The sequence below is a fragment of the Tenrec ecaudatus genome, chromosome 16 (genome assembly GCF_050624435.1).
Source record: "Tenrec ecaudatus isolate mTenEca1 chromosome 16, mTenEca1.hap1, whole genome shotgun sequence".
Lineage (NCBI taxonomy): Eukaryota > Metazoa > Chordata > Mammalia > Afrosoricida > Tenrecidae > Tenrec > Tenrec ecaudatus.
Window position 1 is genome coordinate 53,255,860 of NC_134545.1, and position 25,350 is coordinate 53,281,209.

At 41.7% G+C, this 25,350-nt stretch overlaps 1 protein-coding gene across 2 annotated transcripts in view; it reads right to left on the reverse strand.

Annotated features, from left to right (window-relative positions):
• Positions 1-25,350, reverse strand: part of MYPN (myopalladin) — a 108,293-nt gene that overhangs the window by 54,124 nt on the left and 28,819 nt on the right. The window contains exons 1-7 of one of the 2 annotated variants that reach the window (XM_075533847.1): positions 25,152-25,171; positions 20,399-20,574; positions 18,409-18,460; positions 14,151-14,265; positions 12,207-12,281; positions 2,756-2,897; positions 440-463 (exon numbers count right to left, since the gene is read on the reverse strand). In XM_075533847.1, coding sequence (XP_075389962.1) covers positions 440-463; positions 2,756-2,897; positions 12,207-12,281; positions 14,151-14,265; positions 18,409-18,460; positions 20,399-20,574; positions 25,152-25,171 — 604 coding nt within the window. Of the gene's footprint in view, positions 1-439; positions 464-2,755; positions 2,898-12,206; positions 12,282-14,150; positions 14,266-18,408; positions 18,461-20,398; positions 20,575-25,151; positions 25,172-25,350 lie in introns of those variants that run through there. The other variant, XM_075533846.1, reaches the window with a different exon arrangement.

Consider the following 25,350-nt stretch of genomic DNA (forward strand, 5'->3'; position numbering starts at 1 on the left):
TCTGGCCTTCTTCTGGTTTTGAGCCCGTGACCTATACTTCGCTTTCTCTGTTCCTCTGCCCAGATACTCATGCTCTGTCTTTCTCCTGCAGAATGGCTGGTGGTTTCAAACTGCTGATCTTGTGGTTAGCAGCTCAACTCATAACCACTGCACCACCAGAGCTCCTTAGGATCTGAGCACAGAGGGAAACTATTCCTAAGAAACGCTCCTTAATAACTAATGACAAATTCTATTCATGTGAATATTGACTATATACTGTAAATTTGCATGTTTCCCTCTTTCCCTCCCTCAACAGTAGTAGCTTGGTTAGGTTCTTTTTCTCTAAAACCTTAGCTATTTGTCTCTTTGTTCTTGACAAATAACTAATCCCTATTGTTTTTATGCATTTATCAATTTGATGAAAACAGACTTTTAAATTAAAATGGAAATAATCCATTACCTAGCTCTGCCATGGACCGAGGTTCTGAAAAGAAGAGAGAGAGAGAGAGAGAGAGAGAGAGAGAGAGAGAGAGAGAGAGAGAGAGAGAACACTACATTACTAAAAGGCTACATATTCATCACAAGCACCCCACAGAGCTCTCAAGCAGGAGGACAGAATGGGTGCCACAGGATGGCAGCAGGAGAGCGCTCAATCAACAGAGCTGCCACAAGCAGGGGCATACCTGGGTTCCACTTGGGGAATGTAAACCTTAGGAGGGGACAACTTAACTGTGGATCTGGGACTGAGGAACCACGAGCTTTTATTGGCACTCAGTTGAGCTGTACTGAAAAGGGGTTTGTGAAGATTGAGAGGCCATGTCTGGCTTCAGGTTCTCCCATTTTAATGTACTGTCGCATATATTTCTTGTTCTGAACTTTCTGATATTGAAAGCTTCAAGATAGGGCCCTGGAGAACAGGTTCTGTATCTTAAAATTCTTTGGTATCCTGGAAGTGCCTAGTGCAATACTGAATCAGGTGTTTATTGAATTGTAGGCCCCCAGTGAGTGCTTGTTGAACTGAGATACAATATTCTATTTTGTAACCAATAAAACAGTTCTATCAGTTACAAAAATGCATAGGTTTTTTTGACTTCCCAAACATGCTGGTTGTCATATAATATGGCAAGGGCACCATGTGTCCCAGTCTACCTGGGGTAGACATGGTTTATGCCTGGTACTCCTGTGTAATTATTAATAACATCCTCTTTCACTCTTAAGCACCCCAGTTTGGATGCTCAACTCTGTGATTATCAGAAAGCTCAATCTTTGGGATGGCATTTTACAATATACAAGGAACCTTAAAAAATGTGAACTATGTTATCCATTCCAGTATTAGAGATTTATTCCAAGATTATAACTATAGATATTCACAAAAATTTTCTCTGTGAACATACATTGATACAGTTTTAATAATAAAAACTTGGGAACAATCTAAATGTTCAACAATGGGAGATAAAACAAATATGGGATTGGATGTTGCCAGTTTGTTTTAAAGAGCAAGAGAGAGCTATATTAACATGGTAAGATGTTCATGAAATGCTGAGTGAAAAAATGTACAGAGCATGACTTTATTTTTACTTTAAAAATATATGGATGGAAAAATATCAAAAGAATTTGTGCCATAAAATCAGTAGTATTTTGGCCTTAGGGGATGCATGCTTTAGAGGTGATTTTTATTTTATTCTTTTTCATAATTTACATTTTTAGTTAGTTGCTAAATAGCTACAAAATAAATTAATAAGAACAAATTTGCATAAGCAAATGTGGTTTAAAAAGGTGATGGTGCCTGGCTATCAAAAGATATGGCATCTAGGGTCTTTAAGGCTTGAAGTTAAACAAGCAGCCATCTAGCAGAGAAGCAACAAGCCCACATGGAAGAAGTACACCAGCCTGTGCGATCATGAGGTGTTGATGGAATCAGGTAACAGGTACCAGAACACCCAAAACAAAAACATGTTGCTGAGAATGAGGGGGCCCAGAGCAGAGACCCAAAACCCAACTGTAGACAATAGGACATCCTCTCACAGAAGGGTCCCAAGGAAGGGAGGAATCAACCAGCGTGCAGTATAGCACAGAAGAAACACACAATATTTTTCTGGTTCTTTGAGGCTTCCTCACCCCAATCCCACCCCCACTATCATGACCCCAGTCCTGCCTTTCAGTTCTGGCTAGACTGGAGCATATGTACTGGTACAGATAATAGATCAATATATATGGAATCCAGGTCAGATAAACCCCTCAGGAACAGAAATGGGAGTAGGGATACCAGGAGGGTAGGGGGAAGGTGGGGGGAGGTGGGGAGGAAAAGGGAACTGATCGCAATGATAGATGAATCACCCTCCCCCCAGGGGGATGAACAATAAAAATGTGGGTGAAGGGAGACAGTGGTCAGTGTAAGATATGAAAACAATAATAATTTATAATTTATCAAGGGATTATGAGGAGGGGAGAGGGTGGAGAGGAAAAAAAGAGGAGCTAATACGAAGGGCTCAAATAGAAAGTAAATGTTTAGAAAATGATGATGGCAACATAAGTACAAATATGGTTGATACAATTGATTATGGAATGATATAAGAGCTGTAAGAGCCCCCAATAAAATGATCTTTTTAATTATCAGAATCTCAGGAATGGTTAATAGTGATGAGCACAATAATGTCATTGAACTGTGTGGGTGTGAAGAATGTAGAAATCGCAAATATCTTGTTACATATATATTTACTACATCTCAAAAATGGAGAACAAAGTATCTGAAAAATCATTGTCAGCATCCACTCACTTTTCTGTAAAATCCTAAAGTCTGGAGAATCTTCTATCAAGGTCCCTTCTCGGTACCACTCAACCTTAGGAGATGGGGCTCCTTTAACTCTGCACTCAAAGACAACCAGCTGGCCCTCGGAGGCGGACAGGTTCTGCAGCATCTGAAAGGAGAAGGGTATTGCCAGAACCCGAACGTGCGTGCTCTTGATGCCGGCTTTCCCTGCTGTTAAAAAAAAAGTCAACAGTAGTTGCATTTTTTCCAAGCCTTCCACATCTCCAGCAGCTTCTCTTCCATGGATGTACGTGGAGCCCAGGCACTTTGGAAGAGGGAATCACCAGGGCCCACAGAAAGCTGTAACCATAGTATCTTTGTCTGTTACTGCTCTGCTTCCGTACCAAGGAAGCACCTCGCTGCTGTGAGTTGCTGTCGAGTGGGCTCTGGCTCCTGGTGACCTTGCCTAGGGTAGAATAGAATGAAGCACTGCCCAGCCCTGTGCCGCCTTTATAACCATGGACAAGTGTAAGCCCATTGCATCCACCCATCTCACTTAGCATCCCTTGCTTTCTCATCCAGAGGGTGTGCAAAAACACTACGTTTTAGTCTAGTACTGCATTGGCACGCACGAGGTTATATTTTTGTTTTTGGCCTGATGACTTTAAACATGGAAGGTTATGAGTAAGCATCCTCCATGAATTCTATAAGTAACAAATGTTGCTAGGCTTCTGCTTCCATTTTGAGACCTGCATTTAGGCAACAGCCACTTTGTTTCAGAGAAAGGGAAAACCGATGGGTTTATTATTTATGTCATTCACTCTTAGAAGAATGTTATCGTTGGTTACAATTCTTGTCTGAAAAACGTACACTATTTTGTACATGACTCCCATGACAATGAGGGCATTTGCCTAAGGAGTATGAACAAACAAACCAACAAAAACCCAAGCCTATTGCCACGGAGTTGCTTTCAGCCTATAGCGCTCCTCTAGGTGGGACAGAGCTGTTCGTGTCATTGAAGCAGACTGCCACCCTTCTCTTTGGGAGAGTGGCTGGCAGGTTCACAGCACAACCTTGGTGGTTAGTAGCTAAGAACGCAGACTAGTGCACCCCAGGGCTCTTTTCCTAAGGAATAGAATGGTTGGGCTAACCACACAGCCGTAGCTATAGCAGACTTACTTTCCCCTCAGAAGGGTGTGTAAGTCGGTATTGTTACTGATGAGGGGCACTGTCATTCAGTGTTAGTATTCTGTTCCCTTGGTGCCTCCACATTTGTTGACGTAATTCAGAACACGGTTAGGGTAGAATGGTTTCGAAATTAATAAAGAACTTTGTGACTGAAAAATCACTTTATTCCTTGTCTAGCCAAAACAACATCTGGTGGCAAGGGTGGGATGTTCTTAACAGAAACATTGATGTCAAGTTGATTATAAGAATGATCCTCTATTCAGGAGGGTGTAAGGATGGGGGAAGGAGGGGGAAAAAGAGGAGTTGATACCAAGGGCTCAAGTAGAAAGAAAATTTTTTGGAAATGATGATGGCAACATATGTACAAGTGTGCTTGATACAATTGATGTATGGATGTTATAAGAGCTGTAAGATCCCCCAATAAAATGATTTATTGAAAAAAATGACCCTCTAAGTGTCTGGTCTTGGCACAACAGACTCCATTTTGAGTCCTGCACCTCCATCTTAGCTCTCAAGATTGACCCCTAACCGACCTCCCCTCCCCTGATCAACCACAAATTCCTGGAACTAGCTCATGCCTGAGCCAGAATGTTTTCTGAAGATAAGGTCCTTCCCCCCCCCCACCCCTTCCCTGATCTATAGATAAGATTAACGACCTTCTCCCTTCTGAAGCCCCTGTGTGCGCACAGATCCTCCCCAGCTGTGCCTGCCAGCAGTGGGCATAAAAACGCCGCCAGGATTTTTTTCCTGGTGAGGCTTCAATAGCTCAATACCCTGAGTTGCTGAACCCGCCCGCAAGCTTCTCAATAAAGCCTGCTTCTAAAACTTCATTAATTGGGTCTTTGATTCTGTTTTCGCGTCCAAATAAATCTTATACTAAGACAAACTAGAATTGTCCCATAGGGTTTCCAAGACCAGAGATCTTTATGGAAGCAGACTGCCATGTTTTTCTCTGGTGGAATAAAAGATTTTCAAAAACCACCTTGAGCCAGTGGTGGATTTGAACCATTATCCTTTTGGATGGCAGTCAGTGCCTAATCACTGTGGCACTGAGATCCTTTAATAAGAGCAAACAAGTGCCAGTCTAGTCACAGATTTTGCTAGCAAGCCAGGGCACATGGCCTCTATCCAGCCATCTGAGCAGACTGTGCTAAATTGCCAGCTTGGGACCTATTAAAAACTTTAATAGAAGTCGGACAATTCTCTGTGATTCCTATTATTTAATGAGGTTTTTAGTCTTTTTTGAAGCAAACAAATTAGAAAACAAAAATAAAAATGGGTGACAGGAACTTATTGCATAAGGATATATGGTAGACTTATAGAACTGGATATAAGCAAAATGTAGTTAACGTACATATTTATCTCACACAGGTAGGCATAGGTTGTAGTTAGTTCAAAGGCAGTTTCTATGAATCACTTCTCAATTCATAGCATCACACTAAAGCTCTGCTTTCACAGGGACTCTTTATGAGTGTGTGCGGAGGTTGGTGACCAACGTTGTTGGACAGAGTTGAACTGCCTCAGAGGGTTCTAAGGGTGTGATCTTTACAGTGTAGAGTGCTTCACCTTCCCTTCCTGGAGCTGCTGGAAGGTTCAGACAGCCGGCTCTTGGTAAGCAGCCAGGGCTCCTTAGACTGACGTTGCAGTTGTGTTGGTGTCACTTGTCGGTTAGTAGGCTCCAGGAGGTTGTGACTGTTAACAACAGAACCAAGCACTGCCTGGTCCGGCACCATCCTCACAATTGTTGCTGCTTGAGTCCATCGTTGCAACCACTGTGCCCCTCTATGTCCTCAGGGTCTTCCTTCTACTTTACCACGCAGGCCATTCCCGGGATCAGTCCCTCTTGATAACAGGCTCAAAGTATGTGTGACTGTCTCACTACTCTCAGTTCCGCGGAACATTCTAGCTGTAGTTCTTCCAAAATAGATGTTTTTGCTCTTCTGGCAGTCCAGGGTACATTTAATATTCTTCAATAACACCATAGTTCAAATGCATTGCATCGAAAGCCTTTTTTCTTCATTGTCCAGCATTCAGGTTCGAGGGAATTAGACATACTATGGCGTGGGTCAGGTGCCCTTTAGTCCTCTGCAACAGGTCATTTGCTTTCTTGACTGCTGAGCCCTGGTGTGTGGTGATAAGGGGTTGGGTTGCTACCTAGAAGACCAGTGGTTCAAACCCACAAGCCTCTCCTTGAACGAAAGACAAGGCTTTCTGCTCATATAAAGCATTATGGAGGTGGGTTGGGGGGAGAGGGGGAGCACTAGAATTGACTGTGATTGCACAATTCATTTTAAAGGCGATTTAACCAATGTGGGCGAGGGGGAATGTTCTAAAATGGATATGGCAATGATTGCACAATTTTCTTTGATATGATTGAATGACGGAACGATTAAATTGTATGATATGTAAATTACATGCCAATGAAACTGTTAAAAAAAAAAGAATTAACCGTCTCAGAAACCTACAGGGGCAGTTCTACCCTGTCTTATAAGGTCGCTATGAGTTGGAATCAATTTGATGCCAGTGATTCGAGTGAGCTTCTATTGATTGTAGATTTCAGTAAAATGAAATCTTGACAGCTTGACTAGTTACTCCGTTTATCATGCTGTTGCTTATTGGTCAAGTTATGAGGATTATTCTTTTCTTTATGTTGAGGTGTTATTTTATTGGAGGCTGCAGTCTTTGATATTGATCAGCCAGTGTTTCTAGCTCTCTTTACTTCCAGCAAACAGGATGGGTGTGTCATTTGCATACCACAGGTCCTTAATGAGCACAGAGTATTGGGGGAATTCCCATTCTTCTCAATGTTATCCATCATTTGCTATAATCTTCACAGTGGAATGTCTTTGCATAGTCAAATACAGGTAAGCACCTCTCTAGTATTCTCTGCTTTCATCAAAGATCTCCTACATTCTACATCTTCTTCTTAAATTTCTGGTAATGCTTTATTGATGTCTGTTTGGCATTACTTGGCTGCTATTAATCAGTTGACAATGAAGTCAATAACTGTGTTCTATTTGGGAGTCTAGCCAAGATTCTGAGATACTCAAGAGTTTGGAAGAGGGCCCCTAAGTGCCTGTGATCTGAGACGGAGGCTCATTTTCGTTTCACCATATCGAAACTCAGAAAAAAGTTGTTGGGGATCATATTTTTGGAAATTTTAGGATAATGATCCCTATTGTTGTTGAAAACTATATCTATAAATCTCTATCTATCTATCTATCTATCTATCTATCTATCTATCTATCTATCTATCTATCTATCTATCTATCTATCTTTCGAACATCTCAAGGAAAAGAAATAGCTCACTTGGTTACACAACAGGGCCCAAGGCAGTTATTCCACCATGTTGTTCCTAATGGCATGATTTGTAGACTTGAATTGATCACATTCATCTTGATTTTAATAAACATAGGTGAGATAAATGAGACAATCCACGACCAACAAAGATTAAATTAGTCTTTACTAGGAATTATGGATCTGAACGAAAGCGACTGGGTTGTAGGTACCTTCTGAGGTAAATAATATACAAAGTGCACTATTTTGGGGGGGGGTATGTCACCATACTGATCGTTCTTTGGAAGGCCTTGATAACCAAGCATCATGATTAGCCTATCTTCCATGGAATTTTTCTCTATTTTCCCTAAAGATCTTTAGAAGCCCAAAGCAATAAAACCAGTAATTCTTTCTTTGTTGAAATGGAAGTGATTGCCCACAGGAGAAAATTACCACGTGCTTGCTTTGTAAGCAATGTGCCAGGTGCAGAGATGTGCGTCCAAAAGCCATAAATATAATGCGGAGTCATGCTGGAGAAAGGGCACCTCCCATGTGGGTTAAAAGATGTCAGCTACAAGGTTCATACAATCACTTCAGTTTTTTTCTTAGCCAGTAACCTTGGGAGGTGTCACAAGCGATTGTGTATAATCGATCAGCTAAATTGTTTGCTTGTTTCTTAAATCAGCTTTCAGTGATCAATACTGTCTGACTAAAGTCTTGCTTGTCCCTTGCTTGTCCCAGGTACCCAGAGCACCAGTTGAATCCCAAATGTCTCTGGAAAGTGGGCTTGAGGAGCGGGGTCTATGTAATCTTCAGAAATCTGGATCCGGCCACTACCCCAGTTACTTCGGGGTTCCCTGCTCTGCTATTATATAATGAACCCACTCTTCACATTCTTACTGCCCCTGCCCCCTTGCGCGCTTCAAATTACTGCTGAAGCAGCTGGAGCCAGGGCTGCCGCAGCCTTGACAGGCTGCCAAGGCAGCTGCTGCTGGAGCGAGGGCAGCAACAGGAGTAAGATTCTAATTTGATCATCTACCTCTCTTACTCTCAAGAAGGGAGAAACCTCTTCTCTCTCCCTCTACCCCGCCTACCCCCACTCCCCACCCCCAAACAGAGGGAAAGCACTTCTCATACTGTTTGGGGATGGCAGAGAGACTCTCTCTATCCACAGGTAATTAACAGAATTTTAAAACCTAGACCGTGCCTAGGAGTTGAGCAGAGAGCTAGCATATGAAATCCCCCAGTCTTCTCCCAAACTGGACCACTCTTTGGCTAGGCAACTCTCCTTTTCATTTTCAATCTCAACGATCCCACCTCTAAAAAGGAGGCAACGCAAGGTAAATTAAATCGTGCTGAGAGAAAAGTCTGCTCTCTAATTGTTACTAAAAAAATGAAATATGATGCCTTCTTGCAATTATTGACCCAGTATTGCTCTGCTGGACAGTACAGAAAGTGAGTAATCGGAGTTGGACTGCCAGATGCCCATGAAGCAGGAACAACCTGAACGTACACATACAAGCTATCTGCCATCATGGCGTGCAGCCATGGAGGACCATGATCAGCAGCTCTGGCTCAGAATCTTGCTAAGGACACTGGCAGTGACTATGACCTCAATCTTGCCCTCTGACGGAAACCAACGCAAGCACACAGCGCTGATAAGTCCCTCTGGAATTTCAGCCCTAGCTGATCCTAGGACCTGGCATCTGAAACATCCTGATCTCATTTATGACGGCAGGAGCCCCTGTCCAAGGACGGGCGAGGGGAAACCTCATCAGCATTTGGGTCTGGGGATGAAGGACTGCTTTCCCATCATGAATGTAATGCTTTTCTAAGTTTACACAACAAACAACATGTGCCAATGATTAATTCATATTTCCAGTTAATTAATTCATATTCCATAGTTATCAAAGGCATGCATATTTGCCAATCAAAGAATCTAATTGGAGAAGGTAATCAGGGTCACCACACAAAATCAGCTAAATCTGTTGTTATGATTAGGGTATGAAGATTAGATGTAATGGATAATGGAGAAGTCCTGTTGGAATTAAATAATGAAAATAGCTTTGAATCTTATCACCTCTGTGATTGTCTGTACCGATTACAAAGATCACAATAATGGACAAGCACTAGGCCCTGCCTTCAAGGCATTTGGGAGAGATGAATGTAAACAGCTTTGTTGCTGAGATAAAGACTGCAGCAGAGATATACATCAGGTGAGAGGAGATGGGGCATCTAGAAGATTCAAAAACAGGAAAATACAGATACCTCTCTGCTGCCTGCTAGGTAGATAGTAGTGAGGAAGGGATGGGAACCAGAGATTAGTTAGAACTGGGTATCAGTTATTCTGTGGTTTGGTTTTCTGGAAGAGTCAGCCTTGTCTCTAAGGTGAAATCACTCACTACCATTGAGTCAACTTCCAATTCATAATCATCCTACAGGACAGACTAGAACTGTCCCTGTGGGCTTCTGAGACTAAATCTTTATAGGAGTAAGAAGTCTCATCATTCTCCTGTGGAGCATCTGGTGGGTTTGAACCACTGGTCTTGTGCTTAGTAGCTCAATGTATAACCTAGTACATCACCGGGGCTTCCATGTGACAAAGAGGCAGGACAAATTCAATTAAATGTGTTGATTTCTGACCCTCTTAGGCCCTGGCTTTAAGGATGGGAGACTTAATGGTGAAAGCAATAGACATTATACATAGAATAGGATTCAGTGCCCTCCTCACCTCCCAGCCCCCACCTGTTTTGAGAAAAACACACACACAGAATTACCTACTCTCAAAATCAATAAAGCTCTGGTTGAAAACTCTCAATGAGAGTTTAAAACTGAAAATAATACTACTAATAATGTCTGCTTCCCATAAGCACTGCCCCTCACAGGACAACTAAACCCACAACTCCCATGGCGCCTTCACTTCAAGGTAAGTCAGTGCCCATATCAGCTGCTGCTGCCAGCTCGGCACCCCTGTCGGTGTGGCGGGTTCTCCATGGGGCTGCTAACCACAGGTCAGAAGTCTGGACCTACCAGGAGTGCCAGGCTAGAAAGAGGAGGCTTTCTGTTCTCATAAAGACTTACAGACTTGGCAACCCACTCGCACTGTTCTTCTACCCTGTCCTATGGGGCCACTGTGAATCAGAATGAATTTGATGACTGTTCATTGGTTTGGGTTTCTGTTACTTACACACAGCCAGGTCTACCTTTGAAAATAGAAAAGTTGAAACTCAAAATATAAGTCAGATTCCAACAAATAAATCTGGAAGATGGAGAGGATCTTGTTTCACCACATGCCTTACTGATATGGCTATGGGCAGATTTGTCTAACTCTAGATCTTGAGAAACCACCTTGGATGAACAGATCTGGTGCACTGACCTTGACATGAAGGTGTCCACGGGTGATGGGGACTCAGTTGTCCTTGGAGGAGCAGAACTCATGGGAAGTAGACTCCATGATCATGACTTTTCAACTCTCGTTGAGCGTTTCAGCCATAGCTTTAGTGATGTTGAGAGGGAGGTGATTCTCTGGAGGTAATCCTGTGTGTGTGTGTGTTTCTCGCAGGGGGTGGGAGATGGGAGGTGAGAAGGGCACTGAATCCTATGCAATGCATAATGTTTAGCAACATTGCTGGTTTCTAACTATCAACTGCCAGTAGCACAGCCCCCATCTGCGACAACCAAAAATATCTTCGGACACTACCAAATGACCCTGAGGAGGGGGCCAAGGTTAACAGTGATTGAGAACCACTGCTCCAAAACAACACATATTTTAAGAAGAAATTAAAAGCTCTTTGGATCTAAATTTATCTCTTATATGAATAATAAATAGTAAATCCAGGCAAATATTCCATCCTTTGATCTTCGTAATACCCCCAAATCGAATACAACTCAAATGTTCACCTTTGCACTTATTGCCTTCGGCACCAGGCAAACAAAGTCTGTGCTATGTACGGAACAGGACAATAGACAGCAAATTGGGGAAACTTGTTTCTAGTCCTGACTGTCATTAACCATCAGTGTGACTTTGAGAGGGATTCCTGGTGGTGCAGTGGTTTATCATTTGGTAGGCAGCTCAAACCTACCACCGGAGCCCTGGGGCACAGTGGTTATGGAGTGTGCTGCTTACTGCAAGGTCAGCAGTTTGAAACCACCTCGGGAGAAAGAAGGGGCTTTCTACTCCTATAAAGAGTTCCGTCTCAGCAACTCACCGAGGCAGTTCGACCTTGTCTTGTAGGCCTGCTATGAGTTGGCATCAACTAAATGGCAGTGAGTTTGGTTTTCAAATCTACCACAGACTTCGAGGAAGAAGGATGTGGTGGTCTGCTCCCATAAAGATTTACAGAACTGGAAAACTTATGGGACAATTCCACTCTGTCCTCAAGGGTTGCTATGAGTTGGAATTGACTCAGGGGTCAATGAGTTTGGTTTTCTGGTTTTGATGACTTTGAATGAATCCTTTAATCTCTCGAACTCTTCCTTGTTTTTGTTTGTTTGTTTCATTTGTAAATGAAGGAGCCTGACTAAAATTTTCAGCTCTAACTGCAGAGTCAATGAGAGTCAGATTTGTTGCCACCGCAATGGTTCATTCCCCAGACGAGAAAGAGTTAAGTCTTATGGTGGGCCTCCAGAGAGGACTGAATGCCCTGGAGCACCACAACATGTATGTGCAGTGTGATCCTTTCACAATGCAGACACGCCACCGGAGTAGCAAGGTGCTAGAAGTGCATCACACGGGATTGAGGTCTGACCACTCTGGATGTTGGCAAAAGGATGACCATAGAGGTCAATGTAGTGAGGGACAAGGTATTTCTCCCATTTTCAAAAACTGTTGCTAGAAATCTGGGCTCTGAAGTGATCATTGTAATAATTATCAAAATCAAAAGAAAAACAAGATCCAAGAACTATACTGCCAAGTTTCTGACATAAAAATCCCTAAATCTGAGCTCCCTGGCTCCTTTGTCTGGATGCTGGAGTGTGTTTCAATCCATGACAGAAAGAACACTGTTGCGATTACCTTTGTAAACACAGGTGCTGCGATGATAGGTTTTCCATCCAATCCTTGCAAATAGTTGGTAGGGCTCTGACACGGCTGGAAGGGAATGAACAAGAGTCACTGTGATGCTTAGAGAGATTGATAAATAGATATAGATGATGGATTTGTATTTTGGTCTATGAAATTAACTTCAAACCAAAGGACTGGCATATCCTATAGTCTGTCTGTGACTTCAAATTTTAGAAGGAATTGAATCATCTCTTTGCAGGCCATGGTGACTGTGAACTATATGTCTCTCATCCTGGTGGAATCATGGTGGTGTTGGGCTGCCAAACAGAAAGGAAGCATTTGGAAACCACCAGCCAATCTGGGGGAGAAAGACAAGCTCCAGTTGCAGAAACCCACAGGGGCAGTTCTACCCTATCCTGTAGTGTTGTCATGAGTCAGAATGCACTGGACATTGCATAGTCTGATCCTCTCTGCACAGGAAACAAAACTTACCAAAACCTACAGGACAGGGTAGAACTGCCCCTGTAAGGTGGGGATCAGCTGGTGGTTTTGAACGGTTGGTCATGTGGTTTGCAGCCAAATTCCTAACCACTATGCCCTCATCCCCCCCTTGACACATAAAATAAACCAAAACTCACTGCCATCGAGTCAATGCTGGCTCATAGCAACCCACTGTAGGTTTTCCTGAAACTATTTACTAGACTAGAAAGCCCAGTCTTCCTCCTGAGGAGCTGCTGGTGGTTTTGAACTGCCAACCATATCCATGGCAGTCCAACGCATAACCACTACACCACCAGGGCTCCTTGCACATAGAATAGGGTCGCTATGAATCAGAATTGACTCGATGGCAGTGAGTTGACCGCACACAAAGACTTATGTCATTAGTCCTGATCCTCTTGGCCTCCACAGGTCACAGTTTGAAAAAACCCTGGATTGGAGTAAAATTTGACCCTTTGCATTGTTAAGAAGGAGCCTTGGTAGGGCCGTGAGGTAAGCATTGGCCTGCTAACCACAAATTCTGCAGTTCAAGCCCCTAACTCTGAAAAATAAACTCCAGCAAAGACTGACAGTCTTAGAAAACCTGGATAGAGTCTCAATGAGTCAAAATCAACTCGATGACAGGGGCTGAGCGAGGTAAGTAATTCTCATTACGTATTTTTTAAAGTTGTAGATAAATATATCTTCATATATTTACTTATATAAATTAGTAACTATATTGATAAGGCAACACCAATATATTTAGATAACATGATGCCATATGTTTTAAAGTACAGTATGCCTATGAAGGGCTTCAAAAAGTTCAGGGATGTGGAATGAAAAGATACTGGATCAACAAAACGATTTAAAAAAGATATTGGATTTCCCCCACCCTTTTGGAACCCTTTCAAATATTATTCTATATTCAGCGAGATGCCCGTGCCACCAACAGATGCCTGTGGGAAGTGGGCACCAGGAACAGAGCCTTCACTAAGTTTTTTGTTTAGTACACTTTTGTACTTCCTGAAAGTTTTTTACGAGAAGCATGTATTATTGCTCTTCATTAATTTGATTACTGCTCATGGTTGTGTTTCATTTAGAAAGTATAATTCCTTGCAGCTCCATGAAACTGACTTTCCTAATACAGAGTGTTTTTCTTGGGCCAGTGAGCAAGATGACAGTCCACAGTATATGTACTTCGTACGCTTCACGAAACTGGAATATCAGAGATACTTACTTGCAAAGGCTTTAAAAAAATGAAGTTTGTGTATGAAACCGCAGAATATGTCCCCAAAGCAAGAGGAACCACGGATATTAGATCACAGAAGTACAAAGTAATTACTATGATCATGGAGTGTGTTGCCCACATCATTATGAAATTACAGTAAATGAAGTTAATGTATCAGGAAGAGGCATGATCATGCCACACAAGATGGTCGTGGTCGTAGTGTCTTTCTGTCACTGCCATGGTCCTTGTACCTGCTGGATGGTGGACACACTGGGCTGGGTTACCAAAGTCTGGGCTGGTGGTGCCGCTGGAGGGATGGCTGCAGAGGTAGTGGGAAGGGTTGACAGCTCATTTGGCTTCTGGATTCTGAGAAATTATGAAAATTTAGATTATAAAACAGACCTAATCTTGTTTATGACAATTCTTTCAACAGAGTTATATGATGCCACTACTGCTTATAGATGGATGTAATAAAAAATCCTCATTCGACCCTTTCCCACAAGTGCTGTCTGAGACATTCTCTGCTACGCACTTAGACAGTGATGAACGAGATGAATCTGGCACTGTCATGTTGCCTGAAATATATATGTTGTAAATCCCAAGACCTGTGATCAAGAGTCCTGATGGGATTGTGGTTAAAGCACTCCAATGCCATTTAGAAAGTTAGCAGTTTGAACGTAGCAGCTGCCCCAGGGAGTAAGATGTGGCCAACTGCTCCCACACAGGGGACAACGTGGGCACTCCTGGGCGGTTTCACTCTCCTCTATAGGGTCGGAAGGAGACAAAATCCAGTCAACCTGAAGGCAGTGGTTTAGAAAGTTATAATAAAAATTTGTAAAGGGGCTTCTTTGTTAATAAAATAGTGTTGTAAAGGGTATGTCATAAATCAATCTCCTGAAATTAAAAAAGAGGGAAAAAATTCAAGCAAGCAAGCACAAACCGAGGGGAAACAAACACCTCACCCGACTGTCAGGCACCTAGGGGCAGAAGCTGAAAAGACCAGGCAGGCAGCGTCACGCCTGTCCTTGAGTTAGTTCTTTCAGAGTAGCCGGGGAGACAGACACATTAACAACTACTTTGAGAGGTAAGACAGAAGCATGTGCAGAGGGAACGTTTTGAAATTTATTTTGTTGATGCCTTCTGGACCTTTTTTCAGGTCAGAAAAAGATAGGATTAGAAATTTCTCTTAGAAATAACTATTGGGTATCCCACCCCCCCCACAAACAAACTGGGCTTTTCCCCCAAAGCTATGTATTTAATATTTTTTACAAAACAGCTGAACACTTTCAAAGTACTGTCCATTATACTTAATATAGTTGTCAAACCTGCAATACCATTCTTAGAAACATTTTTCAAACGCATCTGTTTGGATGGCTGACTGCACCTCCCTTGTTTTTTTCTTCACCTCTTCTAGGTTGTCAAATCACTGTCCTTTCATGTCCCTCTTGATTCACAGAAACAAAAAGAAGTCACATGGAGCGAGGTCAGGTGAGTAAGGTATGGGGGAAAAGAGAAACATGCTGTTTTTGCCAAAAACTGGAGCACTGAGATGGCTGTGTGAGCAGGTGCATTGTCATGGTGGCAAAAACCAGTGCGCAGTCTGCCACAAATCAGGCCTTTGTTTTGGTGATACATTGTTATGCAATCTTTTCAAAACCTCTAAATAGAAAGCTTGATTAACAGTCTGACCTGGTGAAATGAACTCCAAATGTACTACAATTTGTCTGTTCAGAAAGTTGATGGATGTCCAGAAGGAGGTTTGTCATCAATTGACATTTTAACTTTTTTGAAACAAGAAAACCACTCGTACATTTGAGTTTTCCCCATAGCGCTGTCCTTTTAAGCTGCATTCAACAACACAACAGTTTCTGCAGCATTTTTCCTGAGCAGGAAACAAAATTTCACAGCCGAATGCTGTTCTCTTAAATCGGCCATCACAAAAAATGAGGTTTGAGCAAAACTGCTCCTACGAAAAAATTCACTGTGACCAGAGAGAACCTTCCCAGGTGACACCACTGGGTGCACTGGCTCAGGGTGAGTTGCTCGAGGCTTGCCTAGCAGGAAAACTGCCCAGCGCAATTCCTGTTTGGTTTTTTTGGGTACCCCCTCCTGTAGCTTGGATGCTAAAAGGAGAACAAAAGGCTGACGTTTACAGGAAGACCACAAGGGACATGACTGACATAAAAACAAGCAGGAAAGAATGGGGAAACCACGAGAAAGACTAACGGGGAATCGTTTCCACTAGTTGTGAATTTCCATTTCTGCACAGAAGCCAAACTTAGATAAAGCTAAATTTATCTCATTCTAAGATAATACACACAAAGAATCTTAAAGAAGGGGACATGATTTCTGCCCTCTATAGAGCATAACAGAGCATACAAAGCGTTTCTAACAACTCTTCAACTACTCTTGTAAATACATACACAGACTGTATTTGTTCCGGGGAATCTCAGTGAATAGCTACCACGTCTGTTTCCAGTTTCCCTGCCTTCTGTGCACAGCCTCCTCTGCCTGAAGCACCTTGCCTCCCTTTGATTTGGGGGTGTCTATCTACTGTCTTTGAAACTCAGGTCAGAGCTTTCCTCATCATTCTCAGCCCTCACTGAACAATAAATAGTCCTTTGCGCCAAATCCAATGTAGCCAGATATGGTTATGTTATGTTATGGAAGCTGCTATACATTCTTGTTCTTAAGGGCTATATGCGTGCTATATGTTTTTAAAGTACCTGCTGTATTAATCTCTCTTCTAGACTATGAACCAGTTGTAGGCAAGACATATCTGAGTTGTCTTTAGATCCAGTACAGCAAGCGCAGTGCGTGATCTAGAGCAGGTACTCAGCTAATGTTTGTGGAAACGAATGAATGAATGAATGAATGAATGAATGGAAGGATGCAGCTTTGATTAGTGTCAGTGCAGTTGCTTAGTGTGTTCTGAAAGTAGATACCAGATGCTGAAGGTCTATGACTTGCCCAGATCATTTCACATGTAAAGGAACTTCAAAACGCTTGTGGGACATTTTCACGATCTTTTAATTCTATTCCCTGCAAACTTTCTGAAGCTCTTTGGATTAAGGAGGCAAGTGAAAGAACATTGGTACAAAATCATGGGAATCTCTATTGAACAGAACTATCAAAATGTGAAACGAGTGCTTCTTAAAATTAAAAAAAATTTTTTTCCTTGTAACGCGAGTGCTTCCTGGTATGTCCTCTATCTGGGTCTGTGTGCCATCTGAAGGCAGTGCTTCCATCTCCCTAATCTTTCCCGGAAGAATTTTGCATTCTTTAATTTGCAATCCAGCATGTAAAAACAAAACAAAACACCACTTTGGGCATCCATGAGGGACTCAAATCATGTTCCTTCCCATTGTTCTGTGAGTTTTGGGGGGACAAAAAAGTCTGAGGGGGGTAAGATCATGAGCATAGAGTAGCTGGGGTACAATTGGTCAAAGGCCTTCTCAGAGGATAGCCCCTGCTGCACCTGAAGCATGAGCTGGAGTGTTCTCATGACGGGAAAAAATTCCTCATTGTAGCTTTCCTGACCTATTCCTCACCGATGCAGGTTTCCATTTTCTTAAAATGTTTTCCTAATAAACCATGAGATCATCTTATACTCTTTAGAAGTCTCCCTTGGGAATCCCAAGAATCAGTCACCACAAGCTGCTGAGCTGACCTCGAGCCCTGGTGACATAATGGGCTATGTGATCTGTTAACTGCAAGATGGGCAGTTTGAACCACTTGCTTTTCAGAGAAAGGGTGATAGGCTCGAATACCCACCGGGGCAGTTCTACTCGGTCCTAGAGGGTCATTTCACTAGGAGCTGGAATCAACTCAATGGCAGTGGGTTTTGGAGTTTTGTTTTTTGAGCAGATGCTCTGGAAATCACTGTTTTGATTGGCCTTTTTTGGGGGAAGGCACTCTAGTGCTAAGAAGACAGGTGTATTACTGAGTGAATTTGTCTGTTGTCATCCACTGACTTGAAGAGACCCATTTCAACATGCTGTGCTTGGAATAAATGCATGCATGTATGAGCTGGGATCCTGGTAGCAATACTTCTGGGCTCACCCTGGTGTGTATAAAACCTAAACATTGGCAGTTTGGAAGAAACTACAGAATATAAAGAAAGGCCCAATGATGTGCTTCTATAAGGCAATAGCCAAGAAAACCCTATATATCTATATGCAATTTAATATAACTAGATATTGTGTTATTGGAGTGTTTTAAACCAGAGTTATTTTTACTTATTTATTTTACTGGGCAAAAAAGTGTTATGACACTTCATTGGTGATACTTCTTTTAAAAATAGTAAGCCTATTAAAAATAATCTGCTAAGAAAGATTAAAGAGGAAAAAATAGAGTTTTCTCCAAATCTACCCAGTCTTTTCTTTTGAGGTCATTACCTGGAGCCACTCCTGCAGATTAAAAAATTTCATAACCAGTTACCAAATTTCTCAAGATCCAAGTATGCTAAGAAAGAGGCTTAGCGTCTGCTAGAGAGAAAATTAGAATTACCGATTCATCTCTTCTTTGTTTGGATCCCCCTCTGAGTCAGAAGAAGAGACCCCTGGAGGAATAAAAACAAGATAGGAGATTTTAAAGATAATGATTTCTTCAATTGGTTCTTAAGTATCTGAAGACCTACAGAGTCTAAGATGTAGAAATGAACTCGGTGGTTCTGTACTCTAAGACTCAGTGCTAGCCATGAGAAAACAGACTCTAACGAAGGTCAGATGAGAACTGAATGACAGAGTTCAAATTCTGTGGTTCAGTTTCCAAGTGTTTTGTATGTGAAACATCTCTTGCTGCCTTTGGACTCACAGTGAACAAGTTTGCAGCCATTCTCTGTTGGCTGCAATTCCTCTTGGCTTTCACAGATTGAGTAAGGAAGGGATTAAGTTGGATTCCAAATATTGTAGGTGTAGGTGGATGCCCTTCCGTCCAGTCCTAATATTAACAAGTTGCACTTCAACGGGGGTGTTTAAAGCCCTGTTACAGCAAGTGGGTGGGGGGTGGTGGCTAATCAGCAATCCAATCTCAGTGCTGTTAGCAGAGCTTTGATACCGGATTTAACTCTTAAAATAGTGAATTCCAGGAAGACACAACAGAACTAAATTTGGAGCTATTTATTATACTCCAAAAATTTGAGAATAAAAATACACCAAGACACTTCTATGCATCCTTTAATTCAATAATAGTTTCTTGACTGACCACCACGGGCTTGGAACTATGCAAATGTATTGGAGATATTAAGAAGAATGAGAGTTCTGATTCTAAACTCTGTTTGGTAAATGGGCATTTACACCATAGCAATGAACACAAAGTGCTAAAATAATAGATCATACAAGGCATTGTCTGTGGTAAAGGTGCTAAAGATGTCCCTAAATACTTCAGAAGATAAGATAAATAGGAACTGAAACTTAGATGAGCACACAAAGAGCCTAAGTTGCTTTCTTCCCTGAAGGTAGTTACGTCAGTTTGCTGGCAGTGGCTGTGCCTCTCAAAGGTTCCCAACTGGTCTCCCTGCAGTCGATTCTTAACCAGTAGCCAGAAGGAGCCTGTGAAAACTAGTGAGATCCTGGCGTGCCTCTGCTCAGAATCCTCCAACTTCCCATCTCCCTCAGTCTAAAAGCTGACGCCCTGACAGTGACACACACATACCTACGTGATCTGCTTATGCGTCTTTCTCTTACGCATTGTCAACCTCTCACATCACTCCTGTGGCTTTTCTTCCTTGCTCCCTCCACTCTGGCCACATGGGTGCTTTTCTGTATCTTAAAGCAGGAACATGCCCATTTGAGGACCACTGGTCTTACGGGTTTCTCTGCCTGCAGATTTCTCACAACCCTGCCTGCAGTTGCAACTCTCTCTCACTCTCTCTTTCACACACACACACATGCACGCATGCACGCACGCATGCGCACACACACACGCACGCACACACACGCACACACACACAAGCACACACTATTTCATGCACACGCACATAAGCACACTCTCACAAATAGACATGCACAGTAATATATACACTCTCATGCATATCTTCCTCATTTTATTTTTCTTCTATAGTGCTTACAAATATAGCACTTATACATTTTATCTATATTTAACTTTTGAATATATTTTATTTAATCTCATTTTTTTTGTTTCTCCCTTTATAATATAAGTTCCATGAACCTACAGGTGGGGACCCCTGGTGGTGTGGTGGCTATGAGTGGCAATCCACATGGTCAGCAGTTTGAAACCAGCAGTAGCTACTTGGGAAAAAGACTGGGCTGGGCTGTTGACTCCTATAAACAGTTACAGGCTTGGAAGCCCACACATAGTCACTATGAGTCAGCATTGACTCAATGGCAGTGAGTTTATAGACCAGGAATTATTGTTTGGTTCACGTCTGTATCTCCACTGCCTAAATTAGGGTGTAGTATAGTAGACCTGCAATAAAAATTTATTATAACTCTATATCTTACAAATAATTGCTATCCTCAATACGTTTTTTGTTTACCTTCTATATAAATCTCAGCAGATGTTGAATCTGTCCCATAAATGTTGGAAGCGAAGCAAGAATAGCGTCCTGTGTCTTCTTCAAAGGCTTCAGCAATGGTCAATGAGTGCAGACTTCCTGCTTGGACGATGTGAACATCTGGGGAATTCTCAAGTTCCTTGCCTTCACAGTACCACCTGTAAGGAAAGGAGTATGCCCATTGGACACGGCCCGAACTGTGAGCAGTAATGCCATGGACAGCTCCAGACGGCCTCGCCAAAAAACGATGACCAGCTTAATTTGGACCCAGAACATTAAACAATGGGTTATTATGTGCCATTTGGTTGTAACAATGAGATGTGGCAATATTCAAACCACATGAACATTTTACTCAGGAAATTAGAAAGCGACTCCTACTAAAGAATGATATAACAGAGAAGATCGGTGGGGCAACAACTATAACCAGGAAGAGTAGAGCGTTTCATTGGGAACTTGGCTTCTCAAGGTATAGGTCTGTATACCAAATCATATCCATTTTTCACCTATTGATCAATGTAATCGGGTTTCAGACTACAAAAAATGATAACCACATCACAGCATAACTGTCAAATTACATCATTACAGAACGATCAAATTTTCTCATTATATAACTGTCAAAGCACATCATTGCGTAACTTCCCAACCACTGAGAATCATGAACCAGCCAAGCTGACACAAAGCCGGAACCATCAAACCAGCATTGCTCTCTCCCTCCCCTTGGCATTTGTTCTTGCCAGACTTATGTTGTTACTGTGCAAAGTAGTTGAGCAGCAATTCTACCACCATTGTAAATGCAAAATGATGGGTAATGAATAGTCAAGAAATAAGGAACAGGTACACTACCCACTAAATATGTGTTATTGTTGGTTATTTCAAGAGGATCTAAGTAACTGTGTTAACTGGTGTCAATTTGAGGATTCAGAGTGAAGGGGTGGAGTCTAGCCTGTCAAACAGGTAGTAGCTTGATGGCCTCACTTGGGGGGTCCTAAGGAGATCAATAGCTCCCTGGGGGAAGGACACACATGCTCACTCCCTGGGAGACATCCCTGTGGAGAAGACACATGGGGAGAGGCTGATGGAGTCAGACTTCGGGAGCCGGAGAAGCCACATGGAGACCCTGGCCAGCGCTGAGATGCTTACAACACCATTGGATCCACAAGACTTCCCAACCAATGGCCTGTGATCTTCCTGCATTTGGCAATATCGCATGTGTTTTGTGAGTCTGAAGAGGACTTTATAGATTGGTATCGGACATATGGCTAGTATTGGACTTATGGACTTGATCTGGACTGGCTTGGGATATTTTCTCAATATTCAACTGCTCTTGTATATAAAGCTCCCTCTTATACACACCAAGTGCCTATGGATTTGTTTCTCTAGTCTACCCAGACTAACACAGTAATATTAAAAGTTTGTGAAACAAAGGACATTAATTTCCTATTATTCCATGGCATCTGACCCAGTTATAAGTGAAAATTGGAAAAAGGAAGACATGTCAAATTGTCTCAGAAGTGGTCCCACTCTGGGAAATGACTTAATCTAAATATGTACCTACAGTTTGTAGCATTTTCTTTTCATTCTGTATATTTGAAGTGGATTTTTAAATTACAATTTAGATGATTTTTTAAAGGAAAAATTACAGAACAGAATACATAAAACAAGGTTCAAAATGTGGAAGTTGTGATAAGAGAAATGCACCTTAAACCTACATGGGAAAACCACTTAGCACCTGAAAGACTGGCAAAAGTGTAAAAACTTACAGACTTTTTAGGAAATTCTAAATGGTGCACCGCCTAGAGAAGGAATGAGGCAATATCCGCCGAAGCGACAGGAGCATTTATCGTTGGATTTCACGAGCCCACTTCTGAGAAGCCACCCTACATATGCAGCTGAATGCATAGAAATGACACATAGCAAGATGACTCGTTGTGTCATTGTTTGAAATAACAAAAGATTGGAAGCAACTCAAGTGACCATCTTGAACGGGCTGGTGAAATAAAGCACGATACAGAACACTATGCAGCCCTAAAAGGAGGATGAGAAAAATGGGTTATTTTGTGCCGATATGAGAATATCACCGAGATACAGAGCTAAATTCTAAACACACAGATACAGAGTCGCACATACAGCATGGTAGCTTTTGTGAAGGAAATGAGGGGTACAGAATAAAGGAATATGTTCATGTTGTTTGTGTTTGGCAAAACAAATGCCTATCTGCGAGGGGTGAGGTAAGCATAGAGAACGCTCTAGCCCCCTTGTTTGCAGTTCTGTAATAATTATTGCTGTTAAATTCTTTTGAGTCTATTTCAGTTCATAGTGACCTCATGTGACAGGGTAGGACGGCCTCATGGAATTTTCTAGGTTTATGGGAAGAGATGGCCACATCTCTCTCAAGCGAACCTGCAGGGTGGGTTTGGGTTGCTAACCTTTGTGTGGCAGCCAGACACTGGACCATTGTGTCACCAGGGCTTCTCAGTAAGAAGGCAAGTCTCACTGTCCTTTCAAGAGACAAGTGTAATGTGATTCCATTGAAATGCTTCAGGAAGAGGAAAGAGAAGTGTTGGTTTCTGCTGAGTGCTGAAATCCTGCCTTCCATGACAGGGAGTTAACGGAAAAATGACTGACAGCAGCATACCTAGAAATAGCAGATTACAGAGATTTTGAATGTCTAGTCCAATTTCAGTGAAGATAAAATTATTTTCATGGCACTATTTTATGAATTGCCATAGAATGGATACTGCCTCACAGTGACCTGATGTTCACACTGAATGACACACTGCCTAATCCTATGCCATCCTCACAAATTGCTCCTAGGGTTGAGCTCTTTGTTGGGGGCACTTCTTCTTTTTGGCTGGACCCTCCACTTTATCACACATGAGTTCCTTCTCTGGGGAGCGGTGCCTCCTTCTGGTCCAAGTTACACGAGACCAGGTCTCACTTCTAAGGAGCATCTGATCACGCTTCTTCAACACAGATGTTCGTTCTGGCAGGCCATGGTAAACTCACTACAATCCGCAAGCACCGTACTTCAAAGTCATCAGTCTTCCTTTGGACGTCCTTATTCAGCTTTTGAATGGAAATGAGTCGATTGAAAAGACCATGGCTTGGGTCAGGCGGGGCGCACCTTAGTCTTCAGAGTAACAACTTTGCTTTCAATACTTTAAAGAGAGCTTTCACAATAGATTTGCCCAAAGCAACACAGCATTTGACTGGTACTTCATGAGCTTTGATTGTGAACCCAAGCAAAATACTAAGATATTACTTACCTTTGCACCGTGTTGGCAATTGCCATGATGGTGCAGAAGCTAAAGTGGATACCATTACTGGTGCTGTAACAGCAAAAACCAAGACACTATCACGGAATTGCCTATTGATCATAGTCTTCACCACCACACTTGCAGTTTTAAAAGGTTAGTTTCACTTATGAATGTCTTCATTAATCTTATTAACTCTCAACCTTGAGCCCTTTCCTTTGAATGAGTCAGTGGAGTGAAATGGGGAGTAGCAAGCATACAGCATTTCAGCTGAATTCATATGCACTTGCATGATGGTTTGAGTTGAGAGTTAACCTAGATGCTTACCTCACGAGATAACACCTTAACTCAGAAGAATGAATGATGGACAGACTCTGGTTATTCAATCTTGGGTCCACAGACATTTTCTCAAAAATGAAGGAAGGTGATCATTTCAGGTAAAATAAACTGACAATATTTATTGCCCATAAAACAATTCCAACTGTCAAAGGAAAGTCAGTACTTTGGAAAACTTGTATCAGCCCATAGCGAATGTAGTGGTTTCCCAATAGTTAAAAATGTTTTGAGGAAATCAATGATACAATTAAGAAATGTAATTTTTAAATGTCATATAATAAAATGTGTCAATATTTGGAAGATCTTTATTTTCTAAATGACCAATTTGTAATTTATCTACTCAAAGCTCAAGACTGGCCAATGAATTTTCATAGAACAGAGTACAAAAGCTCATTGGTATGGTTTCAGATATCATATTGTAATTCAACTTCTGTTAGTTTAATTTTAATGTGATATTAAATAAGGATAGCCACAATTATCCGGACTGCTCTGAAATACTCCCGTTTCCCATTCCATATCCATGTGAGGCTGGATTTTTTTCATTTACTTCAACCCAAACAACATATTGCAACAAACTAAATGCAGAAGGAGATAAGAGAATCCAGCTGTCTTCCACTAAGCCAGATACTAAAGATATCTACTAAAGCTGTAAAACAACACTCTCTTCTCACTAGCTTTTATTTTGGAAAATACTTATTATTCATAAAATAATTTATGGTAATAGGTTTATTATTGTTATTTTGAATGAATGGATAATTATTGTTCAATGCCTGTTTTAATATGAAATTTCTGGTTTCAAATTTAATTTCTAATTAAACATATTTCTAACTATTTATAGACATAGCTCACAGGTACAAAACTTCTTCAGCTCTCGATCATTTTTTTATGACAATGATGGGGTCTGGAAATGTCAGTTTGAGTACAATGGACATACTTAATTAGAAATCTAGAGGGAAAAAAAGGGTAAGAATTTCCCTCTAGAAATATGAGTTGAAAGTGGTCTTTTTCTAATGATATTTGACCTTTGAAGCAACAATCATACTCCTTTACGTCCTCGTAAGTAAATTCCAATAGCTACTTTTAAATGAAGAAATTTATACAAGAAGCATTATCTCAATTCTTTCAATAACATTTCTTGTTTTTACCAAAATGAAAGTGGGAACATATATGGGCAACTGGATAACCAGGAAGAGAGAAGTGGAATGATTCAAATGCCCAACTTTCTTTCAAAACTTTTTTGTCCTACTCAGGAGGTCAAGCTGGCTGCAGCCAGGCCCAGAGAACAATCAGTAACTGCCACTCTGGCTTTAGCACCGTGACCCACTCAGAAATTACACACCGACC